Source organism: Pogoniulus pusillus, chromosome 20, assembly GCF_015220805.1.
Source record: "Pogoniulus pusillus isolate bPogPus1 chromosome 20, bPogPus1.pri, whole genome shotgun sequence".
In the NCBI taxonomy this organism is placed as follows: Eukaryota; Metazoa; Chordata; class Aves; order Piciformes; family Lybiidae; genus Pogoniulus; species Pogoniulus pusillus.
In genome coordinates this window covers 17,071,550-17,098,915 of record NC_087283.1, presented here as the reverse complement: position 1 = coordinate 17,098,915, position 27,366 = coordinate 17,071,550, and the positions used below count along the sequence as shown (strand labels likewise).

Here is a 27,366-nt window from a genome sequence, read left to right as displayed (position 1 = left end):
CCCACCTTCTTTTGAGGGGAGACGACAGACTCTCCGACACATTGACATAAAGGCATACAAGTATTTCTCTAAGCTCTCGTCTGTTTTCTTATGCAGCCTAGCCATTGCTCTGAATTTGGTCCAATCAAATCGCCCCCTTTCAGGATCAAACACCACTCCAAACGTGGACACAACTCTATAAAAGTCAGCTTCTTCCCTTCTTGTCCATCTCAAAAAGAAAAAGAAGCAAGTTCTGTCATTCTTTTCACTGTTTCGCACAGCAAACTACTATTACTTTCACAATATTTTTAATATCAGGATGCATTAAAAGTCTATTTGCATGGAGAACATACCTTTGCTGTCTTTCAATCTTTGCAGCCATCTTTGGATTTAGAGCAGCTTCTTCATATGGAGGCTGCATCATATTGGTTTGTATTGGGAATGCTGGCTGGATCTGCTGGGCCTGCCTATTTTTACTTGTCCTCTGATAAGCTGTTATGAGGCGACGAAGGCGCGTTGTTAAGGCAGACTGAGTGGGCCAGTAGACTTTATCTCCTTCCATCATTTGTCCATCTACATGAAAATGAAGTCACAGGTAAAATGAAGACATCAATCATTGCTGGTGCCTGTGGTTCAACACTAGTCAGTTTAAACACATTTCAGCTAAGAGTAAGGAAAACAATTAAAAAAAACATAAAAAAATAGATTTTAATTGTTATATATTTACCTCCATCTGCTATTACTAGATCACCTGGGGATGAAGCATCATCCTGTGGAAAAGCATAAATGAAGCAAAATTTAAAATGTAGTCTTTTCCAGAGATTTTAGATTAACTTACACCTTGTAGACAAAGCATGAAATGAACAAATAGTGAATACCAGATTTCGGACAAATGGTTAACAAAGCAGACAACTTAATTGCCTCCCATTTCCCCTCCCCTTCCCCCCAGCTTCAACTGCAGAAATATACAGAAGAGGTTCCATCAGTTTAGAGAAACACAGAAAAATGTAATTATGTCGTAACAATAAGGTGAAAACATTACATTCTAAGTGTATTTAAAGGAGCTGTAAGTGCCCACTATACCTCTATGTCATCTTTAAACATTGCTGGTGCTGGTTTATACTCTGGATCTTCCACATCCCTGTTAAAATTTCAACATGAAAGAACTCATCTTAGTAATATTTTGAAGTCCTTACATTCTTTTTTATAAAGCAAAACTCACTTACATTTAGTTAGCTATAATATCACACTTAAGATGAGGAAAATATTTCATGGCAGCTTTGACTTGAATCCTGCCACCCCTAATTCAAAGATATTCTTTATGACCTCAGCTGCTTATCCTGCTGATGAAGCAATGCATAAAAGCAGTTCTTCAGCAGTGAGCAGTCATACTTAAATTGATCTAGTGGGGTCACTGGTAAGCTACAGAAGACTAATATACCAAGCTGACTTGACCAGAAATCAAGTCAAATGGGTCTGCGTTACTCTGCTTCTGAAGGCTTTTACCCTTCAGTGTCTGAGCAGTATTACCAATACAGCTAAAGCAAGGTACAGGCCCTGCTTAGAACAGTTTCTGCACTTTCCCCTAACTGTGAAATCCCAAACGTCAACAGTTCTCATACATTAACTCTTTAATTTTTCCTAACTCTTTGCTGCTCTGCAAATCAAAAAGTAAAATCAAAGTAGTCCTCCTCACAACAATGACATCAAACTAATATAAAACCAGCTAAAAGGAGACTAAAGTTTAACATATACATACAGTCTCATTTGTTTAGAGGCCCTAAAGCATTTGTGTCCACTTTTGAAATGCTCATACCCATCCATATAATCATTTGCTCTCTGCTCAGCAGCAACTGCTTTGTCATCTGGCTTGCCAACTCTTTCCAAGAAGCAAAGAGCTGGGTCTGCTCTGATAGTGTTGTATTTTTCATAACCTACAAAGGAAAAACAAATAGTGTTCAAAATTCAACATTCAGAGCAAGTCATAAAGAAATTGAGCATAAAGTGTTTACATTGAGGGGTGGAAATACAGAAACAGTTATCCCTATTACTCACCATGTTTGAAAACTCCAATCAGAAGGGATTTATCTGCATCCACATCCCACCACTCAGCAGGAACTTCAGAGTGATCTGGCTCAGGGACCCAAACATCAATTTCACTGAGGAGAATCAACAACAGCACACCAACATCAATAATATTCAGAGCAAGACAAAAATTCCTATTTCCTCTTTGCACATACGTGAAATTTTTGAATTCTTTAAACACACATACACAAGATTCCATATCCAAACTAATTCAAAGTTATGACTGAAATGTTTAAGTTTTTAATGCACTTTGGATGGCTACCCTGCTAAGCATCTGTATTTCACAGAGACCAGTAACAGGGAAAGCACAAGAAAGCAGAACTAGCACACAGTATTCTTCCACTCTCAGTAAAGCGTGCCACATCCTAGCAGTTTGTGTTTTGAAATTCAGCAAACTAAGGGTTATTTGCTTTTGTGTTTAACAGCACAAGAGTGGCCCTTCTTCCACAAACATTTAAACCAGCTTTCTCAATCATTTCAAACTTTATTTTCAGCACAAGGTCCTGCAGTAGTGACTTCAAGAATTTCCACATGGCAATACTTCCATTAAAATAAAATTTAAATGGAATAAGTAGCATAACTGACCTAGCGCATGGAAGGCAGGGAGACCCCAGGAACTAGAATGTAAGCTATAAAATTCTGTCTTTCACTTATGTTTTCAATCTATTTTACTTAAAAGCTTTATATAGCTAGACTCAAAAGTATGATTCTGGACTTCCTCATACCACGTTGATATAAAGTATTTAGCAAACAGAGTAAGCAAAAACATTCTCCCAGCCTAAAAGTAAAAACATTTCAGTTTTAACATTTCTTATTTAGGTCTAATGAGTTTCCTCAATTTTCATTTGATAGTTTACATTTAAAATAAACAAGCAAAAAAGTGTCTCCATAGTTCACCTGGCATCAATTCCATTAAACACCTTTTGGAATTCACTACCAATGACTTCTTGTTTTAAGTAATACAGCATTCTTACTCGAAGCAAGACCCTGAAGAAAGAGAAGAGGAAATACTAATGTTAGCACTCTGAGACCTTTCAGTAGCTGTGAGTGGGTTTGTTTTGTCTTTTGTAATATCACAAAGCTCTCAAGTAATTTTCTAAAAATGTCCTTCATTGAGTTCTAAGAGGACACCTCCAATTCAGGTCACCTAACACTTTTCCCTGCCATCGCTTCTACAAATAATTTCACTGCAAAAAGATCAGGGCCAGCAGAACACTCCTCATTTGCTTCCTAAAACACTTAGGAGCAAATTGCTATTTCTATTTTCCTACCTAGGAAAAACTGAGTGGGCTGACAACAAGCATCCTTCACGTCACCTTTGCATTCCTTTTCAGTTAGAATTTGGTGCATGACCTCAAAGCCTTCTCCATGCTTTACCTCAATTCTTGACAACACTGTAGGAAGTTTTTATGCAGACTATGACAGGTTTTGCTAGAAAGAAATTATTTCTCCAAGACAATGTCATTTAGGGTTATGAATGAGCTTCCAACAAACTAGTAATGCCAGATAATCAGCTAAGATTTAGGGGTAACAATTTCAGTGCTGTCAATTTTTTGCCAAGCACTTGCAAACTCTTCAGTCCTTTGGCTGCTATGAGGCTCCCTAAATATGCTAACAAGATTTCTCTCTCTTCCTCTGTACAGACACATACAGTCTCTTTAAAAGCAAGAGCTATTTTAAATCTAAAGCACTTGATTTGCCTCCTCATACATTGCAACATATTTATTCCAGTCAAGCTAACACCACTAAAACTTGTTCCTTTAAAATAAAATACTGGTGGCACTCTAAAGTCTTCTACCACAGCAAGGAATTTTAAGAAAGAACCTTTACATAAAGACTGAGAGACTCACACTTGGGATACTGCTTACTTGTTGCAGTGGTGTTTTATGTGCTTTTTGTATCCTTCATCTTGTAGCAGATGTTCTGGATTGTATTTTCGAAGCCATTCTGCTTTGTGTATATCAAAGGTGCTAGCCTGAGTCTTCACTTTTTTTCCTTTTCTTCCTCTAGGCACAGGAGCTGATAAGCCTACATAGTTTAAAATATAATAGAGAAACAGTTAGATAGAGATTGCCATGATACTTACAGTTCCTATATCCTATAGCAGTACTGTAACCTGCAGTGAAGGATTAATATTAGCATCACAGCCTCTGGATAGGAGTCCTTTTTTTCTCTTAAAGCATCTCTGGAGCACATTTCACCAGTGCAAGACACAGTAGGAGAGGGAGAAACAAAGAAGAATACACTGTCACTTGCTAAGAAATGGAATGGCTTCTTACAAACTGAAATGAAAACTTACATAAGAGTATACCAATTCATTTGGGTAAGCTGCAAATACAAAACAAAGCAGAAATGATATGTCTCCTCCCAAATCCAATTTATTTTGTTAGGACACGTGCAGATATAATGCTTTCCTGTTTTCATTCTAGTATCCCAAGCTACTCAACCGCAGAAACAAATCCTCACCAAGGTGATTCTGTAACTCTCGTGTTTGCCCATCTTCTGTTGGGGTGATGAGATCCCATATAAAACTTTTTATTTTCTCATCTCCTCTGTAGTGAACAAGACAATAAGCTAACAGAGCTCGACAAATGATCTCCACATCCTGCTCATTCAGCTGTCTCTTGAAGCGACCGTGTGACAAAATCTCTCTCCATCGACCCCACCTAGTTGAAAGTAAACCGAATGTCAGCATTTACAAGTAGCCTGCAGATACAAAAGGAAATTTCTCTGTAAAATATTTAGTTTCCTACTTTTTTCCTTCAGCTTAAGTGGAAATATGAAAGTAACATTTGCAACCAAACTCCATCTGTTTAAAACAAAGTTATAAAGAAAACTTGCCTGTTTACCAAATAATATGGATAACTCCTCTAGGCTTCTAAGGCACAACACTGATGGGAATTCTTACTGATGAATAAATATGGTCATTTATCTTACATGATAGGTGAGAAAAGATCTATGATTTTATTTCCTAACCAACATTACTGATTGAAGAGTACTTTAAACGACTAGTTATTTTTTTTAGTTCCTATTTGTACCTCATGGAAGTGCAAGATGTTTCGTGATTGTGAACAGCAAGCTCACCTATTAAGTGTCTATTTCAGATACATAATTTCTACAGTTGTGGGCCCACCTGCAGCATGTACTGTGATCACTTCTAGAGACTACTGTAGTGCCAGTGTTTCATTTCATTATCTCCTTTGAAAAAACGTTTTCACCTCTCAAATGTTTCTTCAATTCTGAATTGTTAGATATATACATACAGGGCACATAAACTCATGTAAATTCAGAGTCTAACTAAATTTCACATATACACAGCAGGTTAGAGTCTATGCAGCTATAAATTATTCCATAAATTCCATTTAATACATGGAAAAACAGTATTTTGTTGCATTTCCTAGAATGAAGAAGAATGTCTATAATACCCATAGACCAGCAAGTTTTTTTCCACCCGAAAGCACTCTGTCCTCCCATATCCATTGGAACGATCACAGGGCCTGCGCAGTTTGGGTTTATCGTCCCCCTCGCTCTCCACTTCAGACAACTCAGCCAGCTCATCTTTTGTAGCACTGAAGGGCCGTGTTTGTTTCCTAATTCTTGGAGTATCAATAACCAGGCTGTTCTGCAAAATTTCAAACAAACCTTATCAGGGAACTAGTCAACATTTTTTGTAAGTACATAGCTTCAGTCTAGAAATAACAATTTTTATCTCATGCCATAAACAGGAGTTTTGTAAAGACAGCACAGTAAACACATAAAGCAAGTAAAATATTTTGTGATATTTAAAGCAATAAAACATGGGTTGCCTATCATTATACCAGTACATTAGTTATTTATAACACTGACTATCTCAGCTGAGCACAATACAGAGACTACGCTGAAGTCTGCTGAGTGAAGAAAGGCACTGAAACAGCTTTAGAAATGACTGTATAAAGTCTTCAGGTAGAGAACACAACTCCCAGTATTACAAAATTACACATCTTAAATCATCTCCAGGCCTTTGCCAAAAATCAAAGATCCCTAACACAGAGACAATACAAAGGCTAAAGTTATCAGGAGACTTAGAATCACAGAATCAACCAGGCTGGAAGAGACCTCCAAGATCATCCAGTCCAGCCTACCCAACCAAGACCACCCAGTCGAGTCCTATCCACTAAGTGCCCCGTCGAATCTTTTCTTGAACACTTCCAGGGACAGTGACTCCACCACTTCCCCAGGCAGCCCATTACAATGGCAAATTACTCCCTCCGTGAAGAAATTCCTCCTAACATCAAGCCTACACCTCCCCTGACACAACTTGAGACTGTGTCCCCTCATTCTGTTGCTGGTTGCCTGGGAGAAGAGACTGACCCCACCTGGCTACAACCTCCCTTCAGGTAATTGTAGACAGTAATGAGGTCCCCCCTGAGGCTCCTTTTCTCCAGGCTAAACAACCTCAGCTCCCTCAGCCTGTTCTCACAGCGCTTGTGCTCCAGGCCCTTATTACCCACATGTAGACCAACCAGCACAAAAAAACTGATTTATTAAAATATTAACTCAAAAAGGCACCAGAAAACTTACAGCTGCTATTTCAGAATTCAACAGCAAGAATATGCTTGAAAAAAATAGGCATTAAGAAGAGAAGTACTTACTCTACCACTGATAGCATCTATATCTATTTCTGCCTTTTTGGCCCATTTTTGCCAGAAGTTAGGATCATCTAGTGAAATGTCAGTCCTGTTTCCAGATGCAACAAAACTAGCCTGTAATAAATAAAACAGAATCTTACCAACATCATACGTGAAAAGTTTTTAGAGTTTGAATGCCTCAGTGCTGTGAAAACCCTATTTCCAACACCTCCCAAGCAGCTGTTAAGACTTCAGAAGTCACTTACAGTGGAAAAAAAAAACAGGCAACTCAAAAATTCTCCTCCCCCTTAATTTTTGTACATCAGATCCATAATGTATCAGAAAAATCAAATGAACTTTTATGCACCATCAGGAGAGACGAATATTAAGCGGCAAGGTTCTTCTGCTCCTAAGTCTGCATCTAAATTACTTGAATGGAAGAATATAGAATCTTCTGAAGAGGCTTATCAGCATTCGGGGATTTCATCTCATACAAAAGTACTCGCTTGAGGGAAATTTCAAAGCAGTGTTTAAACTACCAGAATCAAAGCTCGAGAGCATGGGATAATCTTAATTTCAGAAGGCGTTTAAAGTACACTGATACATTGCTTTGGGGAAAAGAGGAGACACATATGAAGATGTCTAACTGTTCTGATAAAAAGACTGTGATGATGTTGATCTTCTTTAGAAGCCCATTTCATTTTTAGGCTACAATCCACAAGATATGAGACCTCAAACAGATGTATAAATAGAACTTATAAATGTATTTTTACTATATTTAAAGTAATATTTATGTTATTAAAACTTTTATTTTTTATTTGCCCTCCTTCCGTTGTCATAACTGCATTTGTGAAGTAGCCACATTCCAAGCTCAGTTATACTGCTTAGTAATAATGCTTCAATTATTTACATTTTTTTTAACTTAAATTTGTATTTGCTCAGACTCATATTTGCCCATGCTTTGGAAATGAAGGAGTCCAAATTCACCTTTCGTTCTTTTCATCCAATTTTATAGTGTAGATTTTCAAATACTATGGTGCTGCCTTCTTTTTTTACTCTTGCCCAGTGTGTCAGCCCAATTTTATTTTAGACTGTTACTCCTAAGACCTCACATTCTTAGCCCACCATTTACTATTTTAGAAGCTTCATTTTGATTTTCAAATTCTTACCAAAAAAAGTTTTAAAGCTAAATGCCATGAGAGCTTTTTAAAAAGATGAAAAATTTTCAGCCTTATTATAAATGATCACCTTTTCAAACATTTTCTTAATTATATCTGAACAAAAATGGATCTACAAACAAAACTGATTTAATAGTCTTAATATTCTACACTCCTTTTAATGTCACACCAGACGTAGCCCTTTCAAAAGCAGCACACAACTATTACTCCTTTTTGCTCAAGCGTGCTCTCCCATCTGGCATTTACACAATCGTGCAGATCTGTTTTTGCCTTGCACACATATTAATATAATGACATAGATTAAAGCACTCAACATTTACAGCTCTCTACTGTCAAAGAATTTACTGCTTGTGTACCTTGGCAAATGTGGAGCCTCTTCCTTCTGACTCAATTGTAATAGTTTTAGTGCGGCGCTGCAAAATTTGGTCAATGTCTTCCTCACAGAATTTAGAGCCTTCATCTTCTTCATCCATAATGGCACCATATGCACCTCTCCGAAGCAAGTCTTCTATTTCTTTTTTGGAGAGTTGTTGGATCTAAGTGAGTAAAATAGCTTTTAGTTGAGACTAAATATCTTCTATATTTCTCTTTCCCTTTCCAATGTTTCTGCAAGCTATGATTTATAAACACAGAATCTAAACTACTAAAAACTAAGAGAGAAGTCCTGTTGATAGCTGAAAGATTCTTATATGTGGTCACAATATACATTTTCACAAGTACCAATTTTACATGTTTGGCTATTCTCACCAGTGTGATGAACCTAAGTTTAAAAACATCTGCCTGCTAATTTGAGCTGTAAAACTAATCTTGTATTAACACATCATATTAGTATGAGAACGTACAATGAAACCAAGGGAATCTTTTCCTTCTTGTCTTCACCTTGACATTACATACTTTGCATCTTCAGAAACAAGAAATAGTGAAATATTTATCACAGTAACTGACTATGTTTAAAATCATATCAAGTTCACTGTTATTATCCATTACAAATCATCTCAGAGACGAAACCAATAGAAAAAAAGTAGCTTCTGCAATTTTAAAACAGCTCCCACAAAATTCAAAAAAGTTATTTCAAGAAATATGTCTACATACACCACCAACACTGTTTTCTCTTCCACTCATACTCTGCAAGACAGCCTTATCCAGTCCCAGTTTCAGACTTGCTCTGTCAAACATCTCTCTTTCATAGGAGTTACGTGTTATCAGTCTGTAGACCTTCACTGCTTTGTTCTGACCAATCCTGTGACAACGGGCTTGAGCCTTTTAAGGAAGGGAGAACAACAATAAGAATTTAAACTTATCTACGAGTAAGATAGAAGTCTCTGAGGAAATAGTTTCTGCTGTAGCACAATCTCAAAAGCCCAGGATGAGCTCAAAAGGAAGTCAATTCACATTTTGGTAAACAGAAGCTATCACACACTTTCCACACTGTAAACAGTTTTCTAGAATCGGTGTAATAAGGAAAACATTGGTGAATGATCTGTGCTGAACGCAGCTTCTCTTGGAGTAACACCAGACAAAAAAAGCATGCTATCTGGTAAGTTATCTCAGCTCCAGATACAAATGGTAAAGGAGTTGTGACTTAAGAATGCATTCAATTTCAGCCTCCTCTTCACAGATTAAAGTCACTGTTTCTTCTATATATTATGCTTTTTCCACACATTATATTCTAGCTAAATAGCTCTATTTCCATAAATCATGTTAGTCAGTGTAAGGACAATCTAACCCCTGGTTTCATGGTGCCATTGAAATTTTAAGGGTTTCATTAACTCAGACTTAGTTTACCTGTGTTGTGCTTTAAAGAGTAATCAGTTTGAAATACAAAGTTACAATCTGCCAAACCCAGATGACCTCTCTTAATAGAAAGTATTAATCAGAAAAACAATAAACATATGCCTTAAAAAGAATCTGAATATTTTGAAGTTATGTATGTTCATAAGAGAGACAACACTGAAAGTGACCAATGTAAATCAACCAACCTTTGACTTCTTCTACCTCACTTATTATGCTCAGAGAATTTACCTGCAGATCATTTTGAGGATTCCAGTCAGAATCAAAAATTATACATGTATCTGCTGCAGTCAAATTAATGCCCAAACCACCAGCTCTGGTGCACAGAAGGAAGACAAAGCGATCAGAATCTGGTTTGCTGAACCGGTCAATTGCAGCTTGTCTGAGATTGCCTCGTACTCGCCCATCGATTCGTTCATATAAGTACCTGGAAATTGCCACAGACGTACACATTGTTCATAATTGAAAAGAGGATTAGGACAGATCTCCTGCTTGCAGATTTATTCTTTACTGTGAACACAAGTGACATAAACTAACTTTTATTATCAGCCAGTTAACATAACTAGGAATCATGACAAAACTCGCCTATCTGTGGTGCCGATGCGCATCAGCACGCCCACACGTTTTCAAACAAGCTCTTCTGAACTTTGCCCGTTGAAGCAAGTACAAGGAGACACATAAGATGCTGAGATACTTGAATGTGTCCAGAAAAGTGCCAACAAGGCCAGTCAGGGGTCTAGAACACAAGCCCTGTGAGGAGTGGCTGAGGGAACTGGGGTAGTTTAGTCTGGAGAAGAGGAGGCTTGGTGGCAGGACAACCTTATTGCTGTCTACAACTACCTGGAAAGGAGGTTGCAGTCAGGTGGAGGTCAGTCTCCTCTCCCAGGCAGCAAGAGACAGAATGAGGGGACACAGTCATAAGCTGCATGAGGGGAGGTTTAGGCTGGATATTAGGAAAAACTTCTTCACAGAAAGAGCGATTGGTCATTGGAATGGGCTGCTCAGGGAGGTGGTGGAGTCACTGTCCCTGGAAGTGTTTGTAAAAGAGACTCAATGTGGCATTTGGTGCCGTGGTTTAGTTGAATAGACGGTGTGGGATGGTAGGCTGGACTTGATGATCTTGAAGATCTTTTCCAACTTGATTAATTCTCTGATTCTTTAGTATTAGTAGCCTTCCTGTGTCTGAAGGTAGCCTACAGGAGGGCTGGGGAGAGACTATTCACAAGGTCTTGTAACGACAGGACAAGAGATAATGAGTTTAGAGTGCAAGAGGGGAGATTTAAACTAGGAAGAAGTTATTTACAGCAAGAGTGGTGAAACACTGAAACAGGCTGCCCAGGGAGGCTGCAGATGCTCCCTCCCTGGAGGTGTTCAAGGCTAGATTAGATGAGGCCTTGAGTGATCTGTTCTAGTGGGAGGTGTCCCTGCCTATGGCAGGGGGGTGGAACTAGATGATCTTTGAGGTCCCTTCCAACCTAAACCGTTTTATGATTCTATGATTATTGTGGTGATCATCGCATTAAAACATATAATAACCTTAAGTCCCATGTGGACACTCAAAAGTTTTTATACATGCTGTTATGCTTAGATCCCTGTCTAGGGTCCCACAAGAAGGACTGTGTACTTTTGTATTAGTTTCTAAATTGCCTGACAATGTCAGGGGTAACCAAGCAATCAGTGGTGAGTTGCTACTGAACAAACTGTGTACCAGTTCTGTGAAGATTAAGAGAAATACAACAAAAATGACATGACAGCACATCTAACAGTTTTTAATCAAGGCATCAATGAATCCATGGCCTCCTAAACTAAAACCAGCAAGTTCTGAACTTGAAGAAGCAATTCTGTTACCTTTGATAATCACATAGGCTCATATGAAACTTCTGAAACTGAGGGGAATGCTAAAAAGGGGAGCAAGTAGTTCTGTATGTTTTACTTGGAGTAAGATGCTGAATGTGTACCTACTGGTTATCAGCTATAAAATGGCACAGCAAATAACCCACAGGCACTTGGGCAGGCAGCCATGTCCTACAGCCATGAATTCTTTTAAGTCTAATCATGCATGCACTCTTAACATTTCTAATCAAATGGTAGCACAGAGCAAGTTCCAGCCTATGGGTATTTCAGAAGACTGCACCTGTAGCTATGATGCACTAGTCTATAGATGTTACATCATTACAGAAAAAGGCATGTTTTCCATACTGATTTATAAGTACTGCTGTGATGTTAAAATTACTTTTAAGTAACACATGCAAACTGCTGAGTTGAAAAGCCAATTTCCCATCTTTGGTATGCTGTAATCGCTAATCCTGCTCTAAAGTACAAAGATATGTCCACTGAGAACAATACACTACAGGAGACAGGTTATGCAGCATCTTACCTTTTGTGTATAAGGTAATCCTCCAAAATATCAAGGCAACGCACCATTTGAGAGAAGATAAGGACCTTGTGGCCACCTGCTTTCATTTTTGGAAGAAGTTTATCAATCAGAACCAATTTGCCAGCAGACTGGATCATTGCTTGTAGGTGGAAGTCAGGAGCGGTTGGGCTGTATGTTTCTTTAAACTCCCCCAGGATTTTCTCTTCAGCACCTACCACAGAATGTATTTATGTATTTACACAAATGTATCTCTGTGCATACAAGACTAAGTAACCAAAATCAGTGCTTGTACTGGAAATATCACCCATTATGCACTGCTGGAGACAGAATAAAAGTTCTGGGTGGATCTTAAGTCTAGCACAAATACGTTTCTCCACTCTTTGAAAGAAGTCTTCAGTTTCTAAGCAGAACACCACAGAGCAGTCAACTACAATGGTGTTAACCTTCCCCCCAAATAGTAAAGTAAAAATAAGTGCTTTCTTTTCGAGTACTGTGTAAAAAGAACAAACTGAATCTCAAGTTCCTCTGTCTCTGATATTTTAAATGGGACACGAGTTATAACAGGATTTAACAGAACTATTGTGACATCTTCGTGGGATTGAAACCATAGGAAAAAATGGGGATCTTGAAGTGTATTTTCTTGCCAACAGGTAAAACATTGAAGTCAGACATACAACAGAGAAACACAACGAAGACTGACACGGACCGTATCAGTTGCAGGAAGCATTAGTTCGAGAAGTCAGCTCTGTAAGTTCTTCTTCATGCTCCTTTTAAAGAGGTGTAACATTTCCAAGAAATAATTACTTCCACGTGTTCTGTGAAATTCTACAACGTGAGTTTACATTTCAGGCCTGAAATAGGCAACTGCCTCACAACTTTGCCTTACATCTACCAACAAAAGGTTTCAAGCTAATCCAATCCTTGGAAAGTCTGATGAAAACATGAAATAACTACAACAAAGTCTCTTACATATTTTAAAACCTAATCAAAATAAAAGCTAAAACCCTAAAGAGTCTGTCTTTATAATGTATTTACCTTTGATGAGATAAGGGTGGTTACAGCACTTCCTCAGTTCCATCATAGTGTTAACCAGGTTGGGTACATTTGCTTGCCCTGCTCCTTTGGATAAAAAAGCAAAATTTTTCTCCAAAATGGCTCGATAGTACTTCTTCTGAATATTAGTTAGTTCTACTTCGATTATAGTTTCCTCCTTAGGAGCCAGCTTTTTTTCCACATCTTCCTTTAATCTTCTGAGCATCATGGGTTTCAGGATAGCTTGTAGTTTCTGAACCTAAATGAAACACAATAGTTAGATAGCACATGAAAAAGTCATAGTGTAATTACAAATTTTTGTCCTCCATGTGGCTATTTTTTTCATAGATTTCTATAAACTATTTTCCAGATTTAGCCTTATTACCTAACCCTAAATCGCTGCAATGGTTTAAATGGGAACAAAATGGGTCAAACCTAACCTGCCTATTTTCCTAACACAGAAGTGAGGGGAAAAGTAACACACAAAACTTTGAGATTGAAAAAAAAAAAAAAAAGATTGTAAGAATAGAGTTTACTGAGCAAACTCAGAAACACATGGTACAAAATACATAATGACTTTAGACTATTTGCAGGAAAATCACAGCAGAAAGCAGCAGCAAGCAGAAGCAAGTGAGCCAAAAGCCCAACTCAGAAAACTACTTCCCCATCCCTCTCTGTCCCAGTGCCATCCCAGCAGAGAAAGACAACAGCCAAGAACCCTGAACCAGCAACTGCAACAAGAAAACTCCCATATTACAATCTGAACTTCAAGACCCATAATACTTCACTCCAGCCAGAACTTTCATTTTTCAGGCTAACATGACTACAGCACAGTATGGATAACAGCAGCAGATTCAACTCAATTCACTACAATTACTACAGAATTTATTCACCAAAACCCGAAGAGGGTGTTTTTCAGCAATTCTCTGCAAAGACTCTGCTTACAAAGGCAGAAAACAATTTTTACTGTTTTCCCTACTTATTGGCCAAAACAAACAAAGAAACCAACCAAACAAAAAAAAACACCAAACTCCAAAGCCATGAATATTAAGCTAACAACGTTAATTAACATAAAACATCATACTTAACTAGTTTCTACTGCCCACAGAGTACAGAAAAACTGCATGACAAAGGAACTCATCCATGGTATGTGGAGAGTGAAGGGAAGGGTGAGGAGCAATGAAGGTTACTATCCAAAACAGAACTGTTCCCTTCAAGTAAATCACTCTTACACACTGAGTATCGAAGTGAACTTATGCCCCATGCAATACCTGTTCCTCTGTTTTAAGGTCTCCAAATTCCTGCATGAATGTGGATTCGGCGGGGAAACGCAATGGTTCAAGAAAATGAAGCAGGCTAAATAATTCTTCTACTGTGTTCTGCAGTGGGGTACCCGTTAACAACACTTTATGCTCCTGTAAAATCAAACAAAACTCACATGGCCTTATGTGCATACATTTGCCATAGTTTTTGTGTTAAGTCTGAGCACCACAATCTGAAAATACCACTTGTGTGTCATTAAGTACACAGGTAACTGTGATAAACAGATCTATAAAACAGTATTTTCTACTTCATTAAATTCCATCTTCCTACATACATCTGCAAGGAAGAAATGATTGGACATTTCAACATTTGCCTCTAATATTCACTCATGTATAGCCTCTTCTATAGTGTGAAAAATAATACACTAAGCATGTGTCAGAAAACAAGATCACTTCTGAGAACATGTAGCAGCAAGTATATGAAAGCAGTAATTGTACCAAAACCCAATGAAATCTAGTCATGGCGTAGCTTGCAGTAACGCACCCAAAGCCTAAACATGCATGGCAGAACTGGCTTTAAATCTTGCACTGAGCAATAATTCTGATTTACATTCTAGTTATTGCTTGGTTTTATTGTTAAATAACTTGTTTAAAACACTTTATAATATTTAGAACAAATTTCTGCATGAAAAATGTTTATATGAAACAAATTTTAAGTTAAACGATCAAACTACAGAAAAGTTTAATCAGAAACAGATTCTGCTTCCAGTTACAACTTGCCACATTTCATTTAATCAAGACATACCAGCATCAGCTATCAAAAACACATACTTAAAGGCAGTATCAGAAATGGGTATCTTGTGAGAAATACTGCTTGTGAGGTCTTTTTTGGCAGATAGAACAAATTGCTGATTTATTATCACGCTGTACTTAACTGTAGAATCAAATCCCCAAAGTGAAATAGTTACTCACAAGGTTCATTAATTTGAGACCTTCCAAGAGTTTGCAATTTTTGTTCTTCAGTCTGTGAGCTTCATCAATAATAACACATCGCCACTCAATTGCATTTAACTCTGGACACCCACCAAGAATCATTTCAAAAGTTGTGATAATGGCTTGGAATCTGTAGGTACCTCGAACGATGCGTCCCTAGAGATCCATCAACAGACAGCATTTCTTACATTATCTGAAATCTACTCAAGGTAAAGATTTTGTTGCTGGAATTTTATCAAGAGTCTGACATCAGATTCTATGTTGTAAATGGTTTTGGCATTCTACACACATTTATTACATCTCTGTAATTCTGCAATTAATACTAACGAGTAATTACCCATAGCCACAAATCCAATATTGTCTATCCAACAGTCAAGATTTAACCACTTGGAAATGACAGATACAGATGTCTAACAAAACCGTTTCAAAGGTGCATGTAAGTAATACAACACTTTTAACCCTGGGAAAACGTGAATGAGTAGCTGACAGGAAAAACCCTACAGTCAGTCAAGATACATGATGGTAAAACATTTAGCACTCTTACAGTAACTAAGTAATAAAAAACATCAACTCAGAACTAAATGGACACTTTTTATCCAGAATAGCCTCCTCCACTGGTCTGACAGAATATTTGAAAAGCAGTATACAATAACTCAGGAAAGAAACCAGATGTCATTTTTAGCATTTGCCACTACTTAAACTATAGTAACTTTGTAGAAATGCTGTGATAGTTAAAAAAGTAATTAAGCAGAACACATATGAAAAGAAAAAAAAGGTCAGATTTTAAGGCTCTTTCATGTTATTGAATGGGAAGCATTTCAGACAGAAAAAACAACTGTATACAAAGCTAGTTCACACTAGGAAAATTAATTTAACAGCTACCTAAAGGTAACAGAGTATAATCGGCTGTGTTTTTGTTCTCACTGCTATTCAGTCAGGACCCAACTGCAACCATCTGCATATACTTTGATCTTCACACAAGCATCTGCGTCACTGCTCTATTCAATTGCAAAATTCTTCAGCATGCTGCAACAACATACATCTCGCTGCAAACCACTTTCATTCGGTAGGCATACACCAAAGACGCAATATGTAATATGCTTAAAGCACACCATGGGACATAAAATGACTCTAAGACATATGTACAGATAATGCGAAGTATGCTTTTCATTACTAGCACCTGAAACAGGTTTTGGATTGGTCGTTGCATACAAAAGACATTACAATACCTGGGAGTCCCTGAAGTACATTTCATACTGCTGAATCATCTGCCTGCTGATCATGCTTCCATGATACACGACAACATTAAGGTCAGTCCACGTGCGAAATTCTCTTTCCCAGTTGGTTATAGTGGAAAGTGGAGCTATGATCAGAAAAGGCCCTCTTATGCCAGCCAGGAGGATTTCATAGAGGAATGTAATTGACTGAATGGTTTTGCCAAGACCCATTTCATCTGCTAAAATGCAATTTCGTCTGAAAGTAAAATATATTTATTAGCATCAAAGAACAAACACTAAAGCTGGTACTTAAATGGACAACAACTTAACAGTAAAGTTCAGATAAAGCAGTTCAAAACAATAGTAAAAAATGACACTTCAAAAGATGGTTGCAAATGTTCTCCATGTATGCTGAAGGAATGAACTCAGTACACAAAACAGCTTTCAATCATGTTCAGCTCCAGCAAAACCTAAGAATGGCATGTTCCATGAAGTTCTCCTAGAACAATATGCCAAAAAATACTCTTCTGGGACAACATCTGCTCTGTTTAAAGGAATTCTAATTAATCAGATTTCCTACATATACACTCACCCTGATCAAACTGATAGACATTAATGACAAATGGGAAGTATGCCAGCTATGCTCACAGGAGCGCACCACTAATTTCTCCTCCTGCTGCCAAAACTGAGGCAGATGCACAAGCAAAGTACTACGTGAAGTCCCACTGTGTGCTCACCCTCAGCTATATGTTCCAGCCATTCACTGGCTGCACAGAAGCTCACACATCTATTCAGTTCCCGACTGAGAAATAACCCAAGATTTTGCTCTGTAGATCATGAAATCATATGGCAAAATGGAATGCTCACTGACATGATTTCTATAAAGGAAAGCCAACTGTTATTTTGGTAATAAAGCAAGCAGGACGACTCCTGCCCAGAAATCATACTTAAATATAGAGAAAACACATTACTTTGGAAAGGTCTTAAAAGTCATTATATTCCAATTAATACATCATAGCGTTAGTGAACAAAAATTAACCTATGCATACATACATTCTTTCTAGAAATAGTTTTTAAAGATATGAGTGTTTTCCAATTGTTTCAAAAATTCTAAGAGCTTACACTCTACTGGAAGTTGCTTTTTGATTGATTTCCTCATAGCCACTGAAAATTCATTTTTGGTTAGTTTCATTCCTTTGAGACTTGGAGTTTTTTTTAAACTTTTGTTCATAAAAGCATACCTGTACACTCCAAGGAAGAGATTTTTTTTTCCAGTTACACTATTTTAGCTATAAGCAGAGAAGTGTAGTTAAAACTGTACTCATAGCCAGTAACAGTGATTCATTCCATGTGGTTTAAACTTTACATTAAAAAACATTCCATGCATATACCTATTGTACCAGTTGAACAGAAGCCAGTTAAGTCCTTCCAGTTGATATTCCCTGAGCTGATTGCCATTTTTATATTCCCTGGACTGTTCTATCTTCTTCCAGGAGTTGGGAGGTGGTCGGTCCTTTAAGAGAAAGATTAATACAAGCGCAAGTTGGTAGAAGTTTCATTTTACCAAAACATTTTAACCCACTATTTCCTAAATATTTTAGATTTAAAGTGTAATTACTCAACTTGAAAACTGTGAAAATGTTAACTTTGCTTGCTAATTACTAGTCCACAGAAACTTGACATTTGTATTTATTACTCTATATAAATTAATATTTTTAAATTAAAACTTTATTTTAATAACATGAAGCAACTTATCTCTAAAACTAAGTACACCTATATCTTGGCACTGGTAATCTGAAACACTAATTCATTCCCTGTGGAAGCTCTACAAACAGCAGTCCCACAACCAGAGCCAACTGACTGTTAGAGACAATCAAAACACCCAAAGACTGAGTTCTACATACTGATACTATCCCTCCTCAAGCCATCTGAATGATCTACACTGAGTTACAGCAGTCCTGCCCTTTTGTTTCAGCACTGCTTCCTGGTCACTGCTGATGGCTCAGTCTCAGTTACTGAGATCGTGATGCCAACACCAGGGCTGCAAATAAAAAAAAGCAACACAACAAAAGAGACTTGTGAGCAGTTTAGTTTCCTGAATTGCTTTCAGCAAGGGATCAGGTGAAACACAGGATCAGCATAGGCAGGATCACACTACAGAGGGCATGACCAACCAGGCTAGAACAGTATCGAGGTGTATCATCTTCATGATGCAAGCTAAAAGAAAGCCAAGGGCTACCTATACAAATATAAACACACATCCCCTAGCTCTCAAGCCTGAAGTCTCCGAAGGCTGGTCATTATCCTAGCAGGCAAAGAAATCATGAAGTTTTGGACTGATGTGAAGCAGGATTCCAGCAGAAAATACTCTTTGGAAAGCTTCTGTGTCCCAATGTGAACAAACTCACACATTCAAGCATAGTACTTTTAGTAAGAGATTTTCTGATCAGCTGCACTTCCTCACCCCTTTCTCAGTATTTAGAAAAGCTTGCATTCACTCTAGACTCATGTGGCCTTATCTGGCAGCTCTGAATTTAAGATTTGAATTTTATATCTCTCAGTTGCCAACGTCAGCATCACCTGACACCAGGTCTCTGAGCAGCAGTAACCGTCCCTCCCCAGCAGCTGTGGCTTCCTCCCCTCACCCACACACCACCATCTGTCCACTCCCCCACACCCAGAGCCGCCACGCTCCTGCGCGCAGGGCTGCCGTCAGCAAATACTTTCCTGTACTTGCTGGGGCCTGAAACAGAAAAATACTTGTTGCTAATGCTAAGATGACTGTCAGTTGTACAGTTGTGCTTTAATCATCTTTCTCTGTCATAGCCAAATAAGGTAACAGAGGTAGAGAAGCCCTTCTTCCTATGTGTCAAAAATGAAGGATTGAAAAAAAAAACCCAACAAACCATCAACCAAAACCACAGTTAGGAAAAAAAATAAAAATATTAACTATAGCTAATATGAAGACATTAACCATGACTACTTTCATTATCTGTAGATTGAAAAACCACTAAAATAAAATCCAAACCACAACACTGTGCATATTTGGTTATGCAAAAATAAGTGAGTTAGAAGTGTTGGGCTACACCACGCAGGCCACGTTTTACTCTGACGACGACACAGAGGGCTTAAAATAGAACAATTTTGTTTTATCCTTCTCTATCAGACACAAGATTGATAATTCAAAGATTTCCTTATTACATATACTTTTCTCCCTTTCAGCTAGCCTTTTATAACAACAAGAAAAACAAAAGCAGGAAGTAATTACGGCATCTGTTTGACAGATCACATCTGCCATTTTCATTCAGTGTCGAAGCCAGGCTTAACTCTGCTCTCCATGGAAGGATGTTTATACTTTTGTTATCTTTTCTCCTCTTATTGGTTTTTAGATCCTGTGCTAGCCAGTGGTAATGTGTGACTCAGAAGGTTATAGCACTTCCTATTTTTCCCTAAAGAAAATATTTTTTAACAGAGTGAAGAAATAGATGAGAACATCTATCCATGCCTGCCTGAAAACACTGTTATTCCTGCACAACAGGGCACACAGATCCCTTACAGACAACGTCAATAACCCTCATGTATTCATATGAAAGTTGAAAGTTAGGAAAACCAAATCAAAATTTACCATGATAGACAAGTAAATTAGATATAATTTTACCAATCTCCTTGAGTCAGGCCTGGAAGCTTGCAATTGTTCAAATTCTTCTATTTTTGCTTGATCTACATCTTCTTTCAGCTCCCACGTACTGTCTTCATATGGCAACGAACACCATTTTACTAAATAGTAAATAACAGGCTGCAGAAGAAAATTCTGAATGTTATCAGCTTTCAATTTAGTATACAGACTGTTAATATGCCTTACTATCTGCATAGCGAGCTTACACCAGAGCTGGAAGCATGCACATTTCTGTTAGTCTGTCAAGTGTTCTGTTTAGAGTCTTGTTAGGTACCTACTTACCCTTGGCTGCTTATACTCTGGCACTTGTTCTAGACCCCTGGAATACATCTCAATCCCATTTATCTTGGTCTACTATGACCTATTAATGCTATCAAAAATAAACCACTGAAACCTGTTTTCTATTTTGAAATACACAGCCAGCACAGGAAAGCAGGAGACTGTAGTATGTCATAAAAATTACTGTTGAAGCTTTACACCACTCAAGTGTTACTCCGACACCTGTTAAAATTACAATCCTCAAACACCACTTGGAGATACATCATCTTAACTTCCTCTAAGATCTATTTACCTCACCAGTGTCCTTATCTTCGCAAAGAGATACTTCTAATACCCGGTCTACTTCAACATAGTCGGGATTAAAAGGTTCTTCTTCCATCTGCAGTGCGAGATTAATAAAATCAGTAGAATGACAAAAAACTCTTGTATATGCTAATACTTGGTCTTATCATACACAACATGAATTTAGCAGTTGGAAACTACTGAAGCTTTTGCATGCAACTTAAAATTCCAACCGCCTCCTCCTTTTTTTGGCAACTGCCACTGAAGAAAGATCTGACATGAGAATAGAAAATGGAGTCACTTAGGGATGAAGTGCAGTCTTGAGAAAAGTCCTATAGTAGAGAAACTATCCATACTAACATAATTTTTCCCTTCTTACCACTTCTAAGTAGTTATTCAAACAATCCTGATTCTAAACCTTCTAAGTCAGGTTAGCTCAGTGACCTCAGAAGACTTTCCTCTTAAAATGAGAACGCCTTGAAATCAAAAACCCACCCACAATGGCTGATTTTTTACTGTTTTTACAGATGGTGTATTTAAAAGCAACATATCAATCACAATTTTACAAGGAAAAAAAAAGCTTTTTTAATTGTGTATTTTATACTCACATCTGCAAAAAAGTGAGCTCTTTGTGCTTGCCTTAGTTTGAATCGTTTTATTTTCTGCTGGATTCTTTTATCCTTTAAAAGCTGTTGTTCTGTGGCCCACTCACAGTGGAGATAAGAGCTAAAAATACAGAGTTGGAATTAACATAAGTGAAAGCAAAAGCTTACCAACTTTTTTAATATACAGTTAATATATTTCGTAAACCAGAATTTCACTTCCAGACCATCAGAACGTATCCAGACATAGAAAGTATTTAATACATGGATTCTGGCCTCATGTACTTCACAGGTACTGCTGAATTAGAGCTGAGTCCAATAAAAGATCAATGAGAAGAATCAGAGGCCAAGGCAAAAATAAACTATAATCGGATTGGATTGAGAGAGAAGCACGAAGTAGAGTCAAAGGAAGAAGGATGCTTGAGTACCAGTACCTACACCACGTTAACTGCACCCCAAGCGAGCCCTTCTGCAGCTACTTGGGTTTGACAGAAGTGCATATTATTTCTTCCATACACCCCCTCTTGAATATATTTTCATTGCTTTTTGAGCTTCTAAACATCTGTTAGAAACAGAAAAGAGCTATTGCTGGCTACTTCTCATTCCCACGTTAAGAGACAGACTTTACCCTTTCAGAGAGCAAGAGCTAAACGGTCTCCAGACACATGTGAATCCAGAGCCTCAGAAAAAAATGAAATAAAAATTGCACTTATTTGTGAGAATTTAACAAAATTTCTCACATGTGTGAAACTAAAAATATGCTTAAACTTTCAGCATCAAGGACATGAGTAGTGACAGGAATGTAAGTATGAAATTTGAAACAGAAAAACACAGAAAAAAGTTCCATTTGACTCCCTTTTTATTTCCTGCTTCTGATGTAAAACAATTTCTATTATTAGCCATCTTTTTTCTTTTTAAACAGTTAAGGCCAACTCTTTTATCAGGCTCTCCTAAGAGTATGGCACTGTAAATCTTATCTAGGTTGACAAAATAGCTCTGATCTAAATTAATGAAATCAAAACTGGCTTCAGCCATATAGGTCCTGCTGACAAAACCTGGTTCTGAATTATCTCCAAACAATATGTTACTACAGCACAGAACACGGTAGTTAATTTCAGTTAACACCTCCAATGCAACCATTTTTTAATACTTACTAGTTCTTGTATTTTACAAAAAACTCTTCAGTTTCTACTGTCATCCCAGCAGATATCTAGGAAAGGAAATTTAGGGGAAATGTAAAGTGACAGATACTAATTGCTTGTCCAAATAAGCAACTATCCCATAAAAATCACTTACTTCTTTTTTTGTTACCCTGGAGGATAAGATTTTGTCTACAATTGCTGCATCTTCTTCACTTGGATTTTCCTATGGAAGCAGGAAAACAATGCAGTAAATGCCACCTCTTTAAACTTATCAGGCAATAAAACTTTCAAACACAAGTGGCTTGTTAAAAGATCAATAATGATGACAACTCTGACCTCTACCTGTAGCATTCTTTTTAACAGTCTGAGACTGACACTTAAAATCCAAGACTGTGTTTAAACAGAAATACAAGCTGAAATACAATCATAGAATCAACCAGGTTGGAAGAGATCTCCAAGATCATCCAGTGCAACCTATCACCCAGCCCTATCCAGTCAACTAGACCATGGCACTAAGTGCCTCATCCAGACTTTTCTTGAACACCTCCAGGGATGGTGACTCCACCACCTCCCTGGGCAGCCCATTCCAATGGCAGTACACTAAGTCTGGCACTTCCAAAGAGCATCAGGAATAATGCTCACCTGTGAAACACACTAATAGTGCAAACAATGGTGATTCTGATACTTTCCAGACACAGACTCACTGTGAATGCTGTATTGAGTTCAGTTGATGCAGTGGATACTCAGAATTTCATTATACAGATAATGGAGAAGAACTCTGATAGACAGGTTAAAAAAGGGTAGTAAAACAGAACCAGCATGCGACAAACTCAGTAGATTTAGTCTGACTATAGATGGCACACATGCTGTGGAATCAGGCAGACAAGGTCATGCCTGGGAGTTCCAGCAGGGCCCAGGTGTGACACAGATATGGATGCCTTAGCTTTGCCAAGACTTAAGCTGTGGTTTGGAAACAAAGAGTCAAACTTTAAAGTCTGATTCCAATAAAAAGTCACCTTTTCTCTTGTCTAATTTGTCCAAATACTACAATCTTCTTCCTTGAGAACGTGTCACTCCTACAAATACCTCCATTAACACTTCTTTCCATCCTGCCACACCTAAAATGGCTCAACAGTAAGCTTAAGTACCAGAGCCAGTACAAGTGAAATAGTGAATTGCAAATCTGAAGTGGGGAAAAGGGGGATAAGTAAGTACCCTTTGTAACAATCTTGGTTAAGACAGATCCTCACAGTCTGAATTCCATACTTAGAGTTATGATAACAGCAGCATACAGCCTTTTCATACACCTACACAGCCTAGCATATTCTTCATGATACACCTATCCGTTAGTCTTCATTTTTAACTTAAGTCAATGAATACTTCAAACAGAAACAAGCAACCACCAAGCAGTAATAAGCCATTCCTTTCAGTTTTCAAGGTCCCAGCAAGATGACAACTAAACAAACTATGACTTAGTAACGATAATGTAGGACTGGCAAATCAAGAGCTTTATTCACTGAACTACTTGAGACAAATGGGAAGTTCCCACTATAGAACAGTACAGTTTTTACTTACCACAAATAACTGTAAAGGCTGTTCAGCAGGTAAAGGAGCAGAATTCTTCTTGATTTTAGCAGAAACTTTAGCTTCTTCTTCTGATTGTTTTCCTTCTCCTTCTTCAGCATATTTTCTCCTTTTAACTTGACGATTTGATCTTCTCTTCTGTGTGCAAGAGAACAAACACTAAGGTTTTACCAAATACTTTTCTCTGACGTGAATTTCAAGGTTTGGGACACTCTAACCAGCACTTCAGGCATATTTAAAATTGAAAACCAGTATGTGATAGAATGCCTCTACTGGTTGCAATACACTGTAGTATCAGTCAGGAGTAGTCATGAATAGTACAAAACTCAAAATCCTGTGGTGACAACAGGCTTCTGTGCGGAGCTAATATCAAGTAATGGTAATACTGCAGCACAGGAACAGTGTGTGCGGGATGAAGTGTTAACATAAAAAGAAATCTCAGATTTAAGCAGACACATTAAAGTGACATTAAAAAAAAAAAATCACATTGTAGATAAAAATAGTTTGCCTACAGAAACAGAGCTGGGGTTTGTGTGTGTTCCCCCCCTCACTTTTGTTTATTTGTTTTAAAGCCACCTGGCATGAACAGTAGAAATTGATGTATGAATTAGGGAAAGAAGGATTAGGAACCAGCTTCAAGTTTTACTAATTAAGTATTTGTTGCATTTTTCAAAACCTAATGAAGCATTAACTGGCATTTTCAGGCATTCTCCCCATGTCTTTTCTTAGGTATGAAGTGATTAACAAACCTTAACAGATCTGCATTCTCCAATGTAATCTCAGCTGTTTGAAACAAACTGTATTGCCATCAGCTAAGAAGCATGGCAAAAATAAAAGCTCCAAGATTCAAAATAAAGTAGCTTCATACATTTTCTCCAAAAATAAATCAAGGTATTTAAGCAAGACACTGTGAAACTAAGCATACAAAATAAATTAATGGGGGAAAAAAGACCTCAGATTGCCCAGCAGAGCTTAGAAACAGACAGCTATTTGTAACAGAATAATCAAATCATGAAAATATTCTAAAACTAAGAAGAGAATGAATTAATGCAGTAAAGCAACTCCTGTCTTTAATCTTACATTTCTCCCCTCCTGTCTTTAATCTTACATTTCTCCCAAACTCCTTGAAAGATAGATGGGGCACTACTGTAGCATCCTGCAGTACAATTGTTTTTCTATCCCATGTCACACTATTATCTCTATGCTCTGTTCCCTTTGCTCCAGGATCATGTGACTCCCTATCCACAGTGTAACTCAACGTGATCCTTGTAGTGCTAAAAAACAAATATCCAAACCCCTCCCAAAAAGTCTTCCTTAATACACTTTTTGTTTTACAAATAGATAGAATACTATCAATAAATTACAGTAATTGAGAACCACCAAAGTTGCTTTCACCCTTTTCAGTATACTAAATGAAGTTCCTACACCAAGACAAACACCCTAATAAATATTTTATGTTCCCTTCCAAGTAACTTTTACCTAAGACAAGCTATCACTGAAGTTAATGAAGTCATTCTGGGAAATGGCTTCTGATGCTTTTTTCTCCCCAGAATTAAGATCTGTGAAATACTAAATGTCAATGCAGCATCTCATAACTGTTTTCTGGCATTGTCATCAAATAATGCAATTAACTTTTATTCAACAACATCTTATTTTGAATAGTGATTTCATCTCTGTGGATGAAATTGTGACAGGATAGAAACCTGTGCATTTCCCACATATAACCTTTCTTTTAATCCAATTTGTCCTGAAGCAAGAGATTTACAATTCTGTTTCTGACATACACAGAAATAGGATATTATCTCTTACAAATAGTTCATACTTTCTTTTGCATAAGCTCTGTAAATAATTAGCTATGCTACTGCAATTCCAAAGAAACACATGGAAAAACTGCAGAAAGTAAGCTGCAAGGGAGGAGATATTCCTCGAAGGAATGCACCATCACTTGAATTCTCGATCTAGCACTTGCTTCCCAAGTATTGCACAAGCAGCTAGCACCCATCAGCACATTGATGAGTGCTGCCTTGAGATCCAACAAGTCAAAGAAAAAGATTCTATCCATTTCCACAGAAGCAAAGCTGAGAACAGTAAATTTTCAAATAAGCCTTTTACATGTTCTCAAAGAGTAAATTTCACTGATAAATGTCCCTTCTATCAGGCTATCTTTGTTTTTCCCTCACAAAGTCAGCCAAAGTAAAGATAAATTTTAACTACCACGTAAACAGATGAGCATTTATATTCTCAAATCTATGGACTTGTGCACTGAAATGAAGCAAATGTAACTAGGGCATTGATGTCCCATTACAGAAAAAGGGATTCTAAACTCTTGGATGTCACGATTTTAAACTAGAAAAAGTAGCTGATCATGTTAGGGTTTTAGGTATGACAGTAACAGTCACTGTGTCAAAAGGATTAACTTTTTGGAGGGTGGTAGAAAAGACATACAGAAATAACAACACATAAAAGATTAAAAAGGAAAAATACTGACTGCTTACCTGTGAATCTTCATCTTTCAATGGCCGCTGTGGAGTTTGCTTAGCATCTGACAATTCATCTGAAGATTCGTTTTTTCTTTTTTGCTTCTTCCCCAGTGTGATGATTAGCTTCCTGTTAAGAAAAAAGAGCAACATCTAAATGAACGTCATATATTAGTCTACTTCAAGATTACAGTAATACCACAGCCACTAGCAATTCTTGTGTTGCTCTTAATGTGAAACTCAGAAACCACCATGGTCAGAAAACGTATTTCTCCACACAGAAAGCTACAACTTCAGAGTAGACAGTATTTCCTAATACTGAAAGCCCTACAGGCAAGCAGATACTCTGTGATCATGAACTCCTCTGTATCACACTTAAGTTATTAAGGTGTGAGTGAGATGTAAAAATCTAACATTTATATTGACTATGACAAACTAGACACAGCATAAATACCACCTAACAGGCAACGACAGTAAGCAATTTATTATGAACAATTTATCACTGCAAATACATCTTCTCTTACTTTAAAAATTAGCTATGGGCAACAATCTAAAGCCATTAAAAGGAGTCTGACATGCAAAACTTGTATGTTTACGTGATTTAATGGTAAAAGCAAAGGAACTGCATGAATCCTTTTTACCCTTTAAAAAACTAATTAAGAGCAGCTATATTCAAAACCTCACAGTTTATAAGAAATCTGAGAACCTCTCAGAATATATTGAGACCCAGCACCGTGCTAAATAAATCAGTTAAAATTCTAATGAAAAAGCTCCAATTATTTCTTTGTTCAGATTTAAAGGTT

At 37.5% G+C, this 27,366-nt stretch overlaps 1 protein-coding gene across 3 annotated transcripts in view; it reads right to left on the bottom strand.

Moving 5' to 3' along the window:
* CHD9 (chromodomain helicase DNA binding protein 9) overlaps positions 1-27,366 on the bottom strand; it is an 86,880-nt gene that overhangs the window by 15,117 nt on the left and 44,397 nt on the right. For all 3 annotated transcript variants that reach the window (XM_064160372.1, XM_064160373.1, XM_064160374.1), the window contains 27 exons: positions 26,582-26,693; positions 24,078-24,224; positions 22,657-22,725; positions 22,515-22,570; positions 21,367-21,484; positions 20,769-20,855; positions 20,180-20,317; positions 17,913-18,034; positions 16,534-16,777; positions 15,284-15,460; positions 14,321-14,464; positions 13,053-13,308; positions 12,018-12,228; positions 9,872-10,067; positions 8,942-9,109; positions 8,206-8,385; positions 6,696-6,806; positions 5,490-5,686; positions 4,531-4,730; positions 3,933-4,092; positions 2,962-3,051; positions 2,035-2,138; positions 1,796-1,913; positions 1,063-1,120; positions 707-749; positions 333-552; positions 6-208 (listed from right to left, as the gene is read on the bottom strand). In XM_064160372.1, the coding sequence (XP_064016442.1) occupies positions 6-208; positions 333-552; positions 707-749; positions 1,063-1,120; positions 1,796-1,913; positions 2,035-2,138; positions 2,962-3,051; positions 3,933-4,092; positions 4,531-4,730; positions 5,490-5,686; positions 6,696-6,806; positions 8,206-8,385; positions 8,942-9,109; positions 9,872-10,067; positions 12,018-12,228; positions 13,053-13,308; positions 14,321-14,464; positions 15,284-15,460; positions 16,534-16,777; positions 17,913-18,034; positions 20,180-20,317; positions 20,769-20,855; positions 21,367-21,484; positions 22,515-22,570; positions 22,657-22,725; positions 24,078-24,224; positions 26,582-26,693 (3,929 nt within the window). The remainder of the gene's footprint in view (positions 1-5; positions 209-332; positions 553-706; positions 750-1,062; positions 1,121-1,795; positions 1,914-2,034; positions 2,139-2,961; positions 3,052-3,932; positions 4,093-4,530; positions 4,731-5,489; positions 5,687-6,695; positions 6,807-8,205; positions 8,386-8,941; positions 9,110-9,871; positions 10,068-12,017; positions 12,229-13,052; positions 13,309-14,320; positions 14,465-15,283; positions 15,461-16,533; positions 16,778-17,912; positions 18,035-20,179; positions 20,318-20,768; positions 20,856-21,366; positions 21,485-22,514; positions 22,571-22,656; positions 22,726-24,077; positions 24,225-26,581; positions 26,694-27,366) is intronic.